At 32.2% G+C, this 12,274-nt stretch overlaps 1 protein-coding gene across 1 annotated transcript in view; it reads right to left on the reverse strand.

Annotated features, from left to right (window-relative positions):
• Positions 1 to 12,274, reverse strand: part of LOC139527260 (lysine-specific demethylase 2B-like) — a 65,750-nt gene that overhangs the window by 27,346 nt on the left and 26,130 nt on the right. The window contains exons 2-5 of the mRNA XM_071322599.1: positions 7,411 to 7,548; positions 6,499 to 6,577; positions 5,852 to 5,898; positions 1,439 to 1,610 (exon numbers count right to left, since the gene is read on the reverse strand). Coding sequence (XP_071178700.1) covers positions 1,439 to 1,558 — 120 coding nt within the window. The 5' untranslated portion in view covers positions 1,559 to 1,610; positions 5,852 to 5,898; positions 6,499 to 6,577; positions 7,411 to 7,548. The remainder of the gene's footprint in view (positions 1 to 1,438; positions 1,611 to 5,851; positions 5,899 to 6,498; positions 6,578 to 7,410; positions 7,549 to 12,274) is intronic.

A 12,274-nucleotide genomic window follows, 5' to 3' on the forward strand; every position in this document is an offset into this window, starting at 1 on the left:
TGTGCCGATCTGATTAAAAAAAACCTTCTTAAAATCAGGAAAATAAAAGATTTTGCGAAGGCAGCTTTTTTTCTAGGTAAGTAGGGTTGGGGCAAACAAACCTATTCTTTTTTTGGTCAAGTGAAAATGAGAGGGTGACGATAAAGTGAACCCTGCCATACAGACATACCTTACAAATATTCCATTCAACAAATATATCTGACTATTGCTTAAAGTACCTAGAAAAACAACAAAACCATGACGAAATCATTGAGCATTGAAAATGAGGTCAAGGTCATAAGAACTCTGCCAGACAGACATGTAGATTTAATAATTCTATACACCAAATATAGTTGAACAATTGCTAAATGTACCTGATAAACTGAAAAATGAAAAAAATAAAAAGTAACAATGACAAATGAACCATGAAAAGTAGGTCAAGGTCACATGAACCCTGCAAGACAAAGATTTACACTTTGCAAATGTTGTATACACAAGATATGGTTTACCTAATGCTTATAGTATCTGATTAACTGACAAAACAAGGAAAACTGAAAATTGACCAATGATCCATGAAAACAAGGTCAAGGTCAGATGAACCCTGCCATACAGACGAGCAGAAATTAAAAAAAAAATCATACACCAAATATAGATGAACAATTGCTTAATGCATCTGATAAACTGGGGAAAAAAACATGAAAAAAGTAACATTGACCACTGAACAATAAAAATGAGGTCAAGGTCATATGAAACCTGATAGACATACATGTACATGTTACAATAATTCCATTGCTTAAAGTACACAGAAAAAGACCAAACCACAAACACTTAACATTGTTCAAAGATCCATGAAATAAAGGTTTTAAAAGGTCAGATAAAACCAGTGTGTTAGACATTTTGCACATTACAATCTGTCTATATGTAAACTATATTTAACCTATTGCCTATAGTATCTGAAATTCGCATCACAAAAAAAAATGATATTTTTTCAAGCCATTACTGAACCATGAAAATGAGGTCAAGGGCAAGAGACAAATGACAGATAGGAACTTCGTAAAATAAGATATCTGCATACAAGGTATGAAGCATCTATGCCTTCTACCATCTGAAATATAAAGCTTTATACAAAAAGTTCAAGCCATCACATCCACTACAGGATTGTTAGCCCTATGTCTTGCAGTTGCAAGGCAGACAAAATAATAGCTACATATTCAGTTAAATAGACTTTAATGTAACTGACTTTTAAGAGGGTGGTAAAGGGTTAGTTTCATGCAACATGTTTTATCATTTTTATTTCATGTGCAGCCGTGAAAAAAGTTTGTTATTCACCCTATTTCGTGAAATCGGTAAAAAGATCAATGTGCAAAATTTTTTTAATTGTTCTTTCATCATGAAATGGCAATTTTATTTCACATTCTTCCGTGCAGATACCCCCCTTGACGCCCCTCTTTTAACTTACCAAAGCTGGTGATTCCACATAGTTCTCTAACTTGGTGTGACTAAATTCTAAACTGATGACATTTAATAACCTTGACCTTTCAGTATTCTCATAATACTGGACCCAGTCTCTCATGGACATCTCAGACCTTTCTGAGTATTAACATCCATAACATCAAGCATACGCCGACTCCCTACAAATAAATATAATAATCAGTAGTTACAAAATGTGTCAATTCAGAAATACCTGTATTCCTTTTTTACAGGTAGACATAAACTATTCATTTTCCGGTCTAAAATTGATCATTTCATCCGATATTTTGAAAAAATCTCTGACTGATGAAAGCCAAAATTAATTTTTTTTAAGACTACTCCTGTTTTAATGCAATGGCTCTATCTTTCTAGTAAATTATATATGTTATGTTAAATTATGTTTATAAGCTGATAAACAAAATTAGCCGATCAAAAGATATGTTACATCCAAAATTAAATTATTAAGTTATATACAATGTAGGTAAAACATATCTCAATGTTTTCTAATTTTTCAAAGTAAGACTCTGGCGCAAGTTTACATATACAGTTTTTTTCCATCAGCAGTATATAATTTTTTTTTATATTTTACACAAAGTGTAAGTTTTACATGAAAATGAATGCTAAGCTGGTCTGTAAGGTTTGACCTCTTCAGGCCCAAATATTTGTTTCAGTCATAAGGTAGATAACTCTGATAAATTGTCAGCCTTAACAAAGAAAAGACAGTTTTGAAGAATTCATGACTACTAAATTTACATTGAAGAATTTTACTTGGCAGTTGCTACATACCAGATTACAGATCCTGTTTTTTCAAGAATTTTTTTTTTGATTGACCATTGATTGTCCCTTCATAGAACTACAATGTATAAACATCTGTAATACATTTGGGAAGTTAGGTTTTACTCATCATTTTCTATGGAAAATGCCTGTACCAAGTCAGGAATATGGCAGTTGTTTTTCACTTTTGCCGGTGATTGATAGCGTTCAATTGTTGTCAGTTGTTACGGACTTCCACTTTTTGAGTTTGCCTTGCATTTCAGTATTATTTTTTTTATACTTACTATATGTGACAATATCATGTGCTTAAAATATATATTAAAGAAAAACAAAGGAATAAATTTCAAAGAGATAAAATCCATACTGTCCATTTAAATCAGCATATGAATGATATTAATACAACAAACCATAAGATCCCTAGAAAAAGAAAATTTAAAAGACGGAAACAAAAAACTGAAAGCATTGTTGTAAATTTGTCATCTAAAGAACTTACACGTGCTGAGGAATCTCTTTTAAGTAAAGGTTTAAACTTCTGTCCTATCCCATCAACTGTAAATAACTTTCAGCTAGACGAAGACCTAGACCAATTCGCTAGACGTTTACGCTTGAAAGATTTTTTCTACAATAGGGGCAAGAAAAACCTTGAAGAAGCCGGATTAACAGATTCAGATACTGACACCAATGAAGAAGTCATGCCCATCCCAAAATTTAGAAAAAAAAGTTCATGGAAAACCACCAAAGAGCAAAAATGATAACTTGGAGTCATTCATTAACTACGTGAGGTCTGATATAAAGTCCTGTATAACAAATACAAGAAGTTATAATTTATCCAAGTCAGAAAGTATAGCTTTGAAAGCGTTAAAAGATCAAGAGGATATTGTAATAAAACCTGCCGACAAAGGGGGCGCTGTGGTTGTCATGGATAAAACAGATTATATAGCAGAGGGGAATCGACAACTTTCTAACTCCATTTTTTATAAACAATTAACCACAGATCCAACGATTAATACTATTCGAAGGATCAACACCATCCTTCAAGAGATGTTCGACAAAAAGCATATAGACAATGACACCTTTGATTATCTTCGACCTCTTGAGAACGAAGCAAAGGCCGGACAATTCTATATGTTGCCTAAAATACACAAAACGGGCAATCCAGGTTGACCAAATGTGTCAGCGAATAGTCATCCAACTGAAAAGATATCAGAATTTGTAGACCATCATCTAAGACCTCCTTTACCAAGCAATACTATACTTGCATCCATGGACGTGTCTTCTTTATATACCAACATTCCAAAAGACGAAGGAATAGCAGCCTGTGAAGAGGCATGGAACACTCGTAGTGAAAAAAATCCTCCTACTGAGTGCCTTGTTACACTTCTGAAACTAGTACTGGAGAATAACAACTTCTTTTTCAATAAAAACACTATCTCCAGATAGACGGTACTAGTATGGGCACAAAAATAGCCCCATCATATGCCAACATATTTATGGGCCAACTTGAAAAACGCCTCTTGGCTAGTGCTCCATATCAGCCCTTATCATGGTTCTGATTCATTGACGATATTGATTTCAAATGGACAGATTCACAAGAACATCTTAATGAATTTCTAGAACACTGCAACTTTTTCCACCATTCAATAAAATTTACATATGAATCATCTATGGAGAAAATAAACTTCCTTGATACTACGAGTTACATCAAGAACGGAACCATTATAACGGACCTCCATACCAAACAAACGGACAAACATCAATTCCTTTCTCCTAAAAGTTGCCATCCTAAACACTGCTCCCGTGGTATCCCATTCAGCCAGGCATTGCGAATCAAGAGAATATGCTCTACTAAAAATACGAAAAATGCTAGACTTGGACAACTTCGTAAACATTTAGTTGTTCGAGGATACAATAACAACATCATTGATAGCGCTTTCGAAAGAGCAAACAAAACGTGTCGCCAAGAACTTCTTGAGTACAAAGATAAGAATAAAGCAGCTAACAGAACACCCCTTGTGCTCACTTACCATCCTGATTTTAAAAATGTGTCATCCATTGTTCAGAAGCATTGGAAAATTATAGAAAATGATTTAAATCTAAAAAAAGTATTTTCTTCACCACCAGTCATGGCCTTCAGAAGACCTAAAAACATCTGTGACAAATTAGTGACATCTGTATTAGCAAAGCAGCCTAATCAATCGCCCGGTTGCTACAAACAATGTGGTCGAAGGAATTGTTTGTGTTGTAAAGCTGCCAATACAAGCAGTTCTTTCATCAGCTCCGTTACTAAACAAAATTATACCATCTACTCTAATTCCAACTGTAAAACGGAGAACTCAATTTATATATTAACATGTGACACTTGTGGCATTCAGTATGTGGGAGAAACAATGGACAAATTTAATATTCGGCTCAATAACCATCATTCATCGTACAAAACCAACAAAAACTGTCCTCTCACAAGACATCTTCGTTCAACGAAACATCCTTTTGATAATGTCTCTTTCCAAATTATAGAAGTCAACACCGAATGGGACACCACGGCCAGAAGGAGAAGAGAAAACTTTTGGATCCACCAACTCCACACTTTAGAACCTGATGGTCTTAACGAAAAAGACGAAAAAAGATACAGGAAAGATAAAGAATAATTTAAAACAAAGCATCGTCCTTTTTATCCCGTAATATTGGCCAATGGACGTTGCTGACTTCAACTACCAATTATGCATTTTTAAGGTAGCTAAATCCAAGTGCAACATGTACATTGAGCTGCAAAATTTTCTTATTTTCAAAGCAGCTAAATGCAAGAGGTCATAGACATTGAGCTGCAAAATTTTCTTATTTTAAAGGCAGTTCAGTGCAACATAGACGTTGAGCTGCAAAAGTTTCTTATCATTTACATCCGATTTCACCTGGATAGATGCACGATTGATAAAGCTAGTTGGTCTAGCGAAATATTGCGTTTATTTTCATCATTTTGTAAATATTTTAAACATTCTTATATTTACATACTAAATAGTGTGTTAAAATTACATTGCTAGGCAATCTATAAATATATATAATATATATTTATGTTTATGATTATATATTCTCAAAATGTTTATTAAATTGAATAATATAAATACAGGGGAATATCTATTAAGAAAATCATGACCTTGTAAAAGGTTGTTCAATTGACCGCTATGTTGCATATAACATATATTTACATGCAGACCATGTGGTGACATGTAGCAATAACAATTAGTTAAAACAAGGGACATACGTGTATTCTTTGACCAACAATCTCCAGGTTGGTCAAAACATGTCAATTAGAGTCAACTTAATAGATATTCATCCCTGTATCTTTTAATTAATAGAAACCTTGACACTGTTTATATTCTGTATATATACTTGTGTATTTGACTGTATAGAGGAGACCGTCCAGACTGGCTTTAATAAACTACTGTTCCAAATAACCATGTGTTGTGTTACATATACATTGTAGTTTCATTTCAATACAACGTTACAAGAGCTCTATTCTCACTTACTGTTTAATCAAACAGTAACATATGAATTGTAAAAAAATGAAACTACAATATTTGCACAGGCAAAAAATTCATCATATTCTTTTTTCATGAAGGAATAGAATACATACCCACACACTGTTTGACATCACTGACTTTAAAGTTCTCACTAGGTACCCTGGAAAATATAAAATATACAATGAAAAATGTGTAATCTAATGTCAAATTTTAATGTCAGAAGTCGGTTTCACAAAAATACTTACAACTAAGACTGATTGTAAGCACACTGAATTGTTCATGACTTACGACCAATCTTAGTCGTAAGTTTCTTTGTGAAATTGACTTCAGATTATTAGAAAGTAGTATATTTTAATGTCTTATTTTAGTCAAGTTGTGTTGTTGGGTTGCCAACTCAACTAACTGGTTTACAAGTAAATATATATTAACAATTAGACATTGGTTTTCTTTATTATTTTATTATTTCACACTTTGTCAAACCATGGCTTTTTATAGCTTATGATTGAAGCCATTAAAAACCTGATTGACCTGTAATGTTCAGGGGTGGATCCAGCCATTTTAAAAAGGGGGGTTTCCAAACCAGGACAAAGGGGGGGGGGGGGGGTCCAACCACATGTCCCCTTTCAAATGCATTGATTGTCCAAATAATAGGGGGTTTCAAACCGCTGGAACCCCCTGTATCTGCCACTGATGTTTATCTTTGTCCTATGAATATGCATATCTACACAATATCTATTTATATGTGTGAATTTATACCCACCGTAACCCTAGACCACTCTTCTGATGGAAAACAATTGGTGTCTCTAACCCATGTTCTTGTAGATACTTTACAGTAAAATCTGAAAAATAAAAGATAGATTGCATCCACTTACCTCTTTAGTTTATACTTATCTGTTCACTTTATCTATATTAGTTTCCAACATTTTGCTTTTCATTTACAAAACAACAAGCCTCACTCATTTTTGGGGATATTTGTTTTCCATTTATTCCCATTGTTTACTTACCTTGTTGCTCATTTCACAATTTGATTCTTTATATTTTTGGTGGATTTAATTTGATATCCACAGTATTTGAATAATGTGAAAATGACAAACCTATGTTGTATACCCATTTAGGGCTCGCCACAACCAAATTGAAATATTATTTGTTGGACTTGTTAATGTATGTACAAGGATGTGAATTAAATTTGTTATCCACATTGATAATTCTAAACTTTGATTGTCTGAATTTTAACATATTTTTTGTTTCATTTTATGGATTTAATTTCTAATTCTCGCTGTTTATGCATGGTTTACAAACCCCTCTTCTGAAATAAAAAACATTTTTTTTTGTACTTTTTATTGACAACAAATAAATTTTGGCAAAGGGTACTTTGTTGTCAGTGTAACGGAATAATTGATTGTTATCAAGATCGAACATAGCATCTCCTTAATATGTCTTTTAATTGAGTTAAGCCATTTCAATTGATATTTCATAATGTGTCTTTCTATGTTGTAATGCTACACTTAGTCTATTATTTCAGATAAGGGTGAATGTTTGGTACCATTAAAACATTAAACCCAATTGCTATTGTTTGCACCTGCCTACAACTCAAGAACAAGACATGAACACTTGATTGCAATGAGAGTTACCTCCCCTTGTACATACTTTGTTCTCCATACAGTATACTAACCTTCCCCTTTCAATATTTTGACAAATTCTTTGTTGTATTTTGTGGATTTAAGTTTTTCCTCCACACTGTATGTTCTTTTCCTTCAATTTCATCATCGTCAATACCTTCCTCTGAATAAATCTTCTTTTCTTTCACTCTCTGGAAAAAGAGAAAAATATCTATAATACTAAAATTACGAGGTCCAATTTGTCAGCCGTCATCGGGTAAAAATGACAAATCAAAGAATTCAACTCTATATATAACTAATATAGGACAATGGTGTAGATTAAAAATTACACCACTCCAGACCCTTTTGTTTTCCACATAATTAATATTGCCAATAATTAACAAGTTCCGGGTCTAATCCAATACAAACACCAATAGTATATTCACCTGTTAGCTATTACCTTATCTGTACGTTCCGCATTTGACAGGCGCACCACCAAACAGTGTATTTAGGATTTTGCTATATACACGGGTCATAATCAAAGGGCTGACACTACTAAATTCAATCATTGTCAAATTGTTCCCTATTGTACTTTATTCAGCAATCAGCAAGACTTTCTAAGATAACTAATATAGGACAATGCTGTTGATTAAAAAATACCCCATTCCTAGATAGCCTGGACCTTTTGTTTTCCAAATAATTTAATATTTCCAATAATTGATAAGTTCCAGATCGACGGTTTCAAACAGAAAGATTTGAAAGCAGAGAAAACTGTGTATCTTATAATCGACATGACTTTATCAGATGACAATACCAATTACTAAAATAAGGCTTAGGCATAGTTATATACTTTAATTCAGTCATGGACCCACGATATCACGGGTGTGTACTTGTATTATTAAAGATTACTGTTGAAAATCTCCTAACTCTTCAGATTTCTAGTTCTCTGACAAAAAGAGAAAAATATCATTTAAGATTACGATTGACAACCTGAGTGATCTTCATGCTCCTCTAAACAGATCTTCAGATGTCAAGTTTTCAACTCTGTCATAGAAGGATAAATACATAAAAGACAATTCTGAAAAACTTTCTTCAACTCTCTGTAAAACAAAAGTTGTATGCTGAGCTCATGTGTAGAGTCAATGTTTTGCTTTAAAAATCTTTTAGATAGATCTTGACCTGATAAACAATTTTACCTATGTCAGATTTGCTCTAAATGCTTTGGTTTTTGAGTTATAAGCCAAAAACCCCATTTTACCCCTATGTTCTATTTTTAGCCATGGTGGCCATCTTGGTTGGTTGGCCGGGTCACGCCACACATTTTTTAAACTAGATACCCCAATGATGATTGTGGCCAAGTTTGGTTTAATTTGGCCCAGTAGTTTCAGAGGAGAAGATTTTTATAAAACCTCAGCTGATAAAAAATTGTTCAAATAAGGCCTTTGAAAATAGTGGAATAAATTGCTTTTGGAGTGTCAAAATTCGTTCGAAGTACTTGATAAATTGCATGCTCATAATTGGTGCTTTTGATTTTGCTACCCTATATACCACTTTGCCTCATAGTCTTATTAAGAAAAATTCACACACCTCATTAAATGGTCATTTTGAAAAAGTCAGAATATTCAAACTCTTTTAGGTCATTTTTTTATTAGCAACAAAGGGAGCTTCAGTCAATATATATAAACAATACACCAATGTTTCATGAGAACTGCTGAAAGCATTTTTTAGTTATTTTTGAAAACTAGAAAATACCACCTTTTTCTAATGAATTAAATCCCTTTACTCAATAACATAAAATCTAAAATTAATAAAAATCGAAAGGGAGTTTACAACAATGGATATAAACATTTCAGCAAAGTTTCATGAGAACTGCTGAGAACATTTTTGTGTTAATGTCTGAAAACTGGAAAAATCCCCCCTTTTTAATTAATAAAACCCGTTAACTCGGAAACCTAAAATCTAAAATTTATAAAAATTGAAAGTGACCTCATGTTAATTGATATAAACAATTCACCAAAATTCCATGCTTTGTGAAAGCCTTTTTGAGATAATTATCAGAAAACTGAAAAAACCACCAATTTCATTGAATAAAAACCCATTAGCCAGAAACTTAAAATCTAAAATTTATATAAAAAAAAAGGAAAAAAAAGAGAGCTCACGTCAATAGATATTAACAATTTCCCAAAGTTTAATGCAAATTGTTTAAAGAGTTTTTGAGTTAATTGTCCGACATGTTGACAACAGTATACCATAATACTTTCCGTAAACGAGCGTATAAAAAATATTATAATATATTGAGTAGTAATTTAAACACATTCTATATATAACGTGACGGTACCCAAATTGCACCTACTTTGACAGTTTTTTCACCTACGTTTTTTTATGATAAAGACAAAAATTTCCAGTATGTGTTTATTTTGTAGCCGTGACTATATCCTTCTTTATTATATAGGTACATAATATGGAACGCGTAAAGCACATTAATAGATAATCACAGTTTATCGGCGACAATGATAGATTATCGGTCGACCATTATAGATGTACGGCGTAAAGTATACTTTACGGTCGACCATCATAGATGGTCTAATTAATGTGACTCGCGCGCAGACAATGATAGTTACTTCTTTGATAATGCATTTACAGTCGACAAGGTGAATTGTTTCGACAATGATAGTTAACCTCGACCAAGTGAATTAAAACACAAGTCGTAAATTCGATAATTTTAGATAAAACCGGAAATGCTAGCTAATTGTAAAATCGATTTTAATTGGCGGTCAACTTTTTTCTTTGGAAGTTAATTCCTTGAAGTTAATTCCTTAAAGTAAAAGTTACCCTTTCTAAAACATGTTCAACAGGTGTTTTAAAAAATAAATTTCGGACTTCACATCCTTGTATTAACTATGATGGTAAAGTGCATCGGACTATTCGTGCAACAGAATGGACACAAGAGGAACATAGTTTCCAATTTTCAATCCTCGAATATTGAAGCTTCTTGTAAAATTTAAAAGTTCCACACATAAATAAAGTTTTGTTTTCTCTATCGTTTACAAAGTAAAATACCTTTTATTATCATATACATGTATATTTGTATTTTTTCTCTAAAAGGTTTGATTTTTACAGGTAAATGCATATTACAGGTGGCTAGATGATCACATGTTTACCTGTAATATTGCTAAGAGGTGTCAGAAGTTAAATTTCTATAACAACTGGCCCCAATAAACGTTGACATAACAGGGAACAAGTGTTTTTTTTAAGAATTTTATAATCAATAAATTAATTCGAGACTGTTTAACAGTAAGAAACAAATTTTCAACATTCATAAACAAGAAATCTTTAAAGATTTATGCTCTATGGTTCTTTTTTTGTGTGTAATTATTTGGGTTGTTCTTTTGTTCAGAAATCTATATATCATTTCATATAATAATATTTTATGAAGTTAGTGTGTCTTAACACTGATTAGGACTCCTAAGTGCACTAAAAACTTATAATATGACACTCTTGACAAGAAGGAGTACTATTAAATGTAAAAAAAAATCATGTTATGTTAGAAATTGATATTTAATGCATAAACTCAAAATAATAAAATAAACAGAATAACAAATAAATGAAGTATTTAACAATGTTAATCTTGCCGGTTTTTCTTTGATTTTACCGAAAATCGATGAACCGCAATATATGGGTCAAATTACATATCTGATTACTCTATTATCTTAAAAAAAAATGAAAATTTTAAACTTATTTGCATAAGAAAATATCTCAGACATTATATATGTTTAACATAGAAAATACTTTAAGATTCCGTGATTATTATTTTTAATAAGACATCTATAGATAAAAGCTTAAGTGTACCTTGGTGAATTCAATGTTGTCATAGCAGATCTTAGAATACAGAAAGTTGTTACTTATAACGATTTTTTTTTTAATGAATTGACAAAAAAAAAGTTTGTCCCGGGTAACCGCCCTCCCCCTCTATGATTTGGTATTGCCGAAGTGGGAGGCTAAAGTTTAAAAAAAAAAACGCGACCTAACAGACTACAGAACAGCAGACAGTGGATACAACATTTGATATGTTTTTTAAAAAGACACAGTTGGACACAAAATGATTGCACTGGGTAATTTCAACTATCACATGATGCCCTATGAATTAATTGACATACTTGAGCTCGTCTTAGGAATATATTCTCAGTGAACAAAAACGAATTCAGTAAATGTTTACTATAAAAACAGACAACAGACTTGCTGTCTTGAATACAATTGTGGCTTGTATTGTTTAATTCATTTTTAAAGCAACATTTGATCGATTGTTGGTATGTGTTTTCTCATTTTTACGGCTGTAATTTGTTTTCAGCTTTGTCAAATTAGTGGAGATAACTCAGATAAAGTATTTTTACAATTATAGAAATGACCTATTTTAATATGTAGCAATTTATTTTCTTTTTGGGGGGAGGGGGGGGGGGGGGGGTGCTATGGATTTTTTTTGGGAAAAAAGTTTGTTTCCAGGTTTTGGAGAAAAAAAATATTTGTTTTTGACCCTGAGAAAAAAAAGTGTTTGTTTTATCCTCGGCTGCAACTATATGTAATTCTAAAATTGAAAGAAAAAAATTGTTTTCGTCTTTTCGCCAAAAAAAAAATCCTTGCCCCCTCCCCCGAAATTCAAATCTGCCTAAGAGCTATATACCGTAATTTTGATTACTTTTTTCTCAGTAAATTTTTAAATAGATATAGAATTAATGAGTGCAATTTAGAAAAAAGGAAAATTCATTTACATTCTTCAAAAATGAATTAAAAAAAAATAAGTATTAAAGGTTATTTTCCAATATTCCCGTTGTTTGTGCATGACTCTTCGATAACTAAAAAGAAGAACCAGACTTTCTTAAAAAAAATTAAGAAGATGTAGTATGATCGCCAATGATTCAACTCCAAAATAGACCAAATGAC

The sequence above is a fragment of the Mytilus edulis genome, chromosome 6 (genome assembly GCF_963676685.1).
Source record: "Mytilus edulis chromosome 6, xbMytEdul2.2, whole genome shotgun sequence".
NCBI lineage: Eukaryota > Metazoa > Mollusca > Bivalvia > Mytilida > Mytilidae > Mytilus > Mytilus edulis.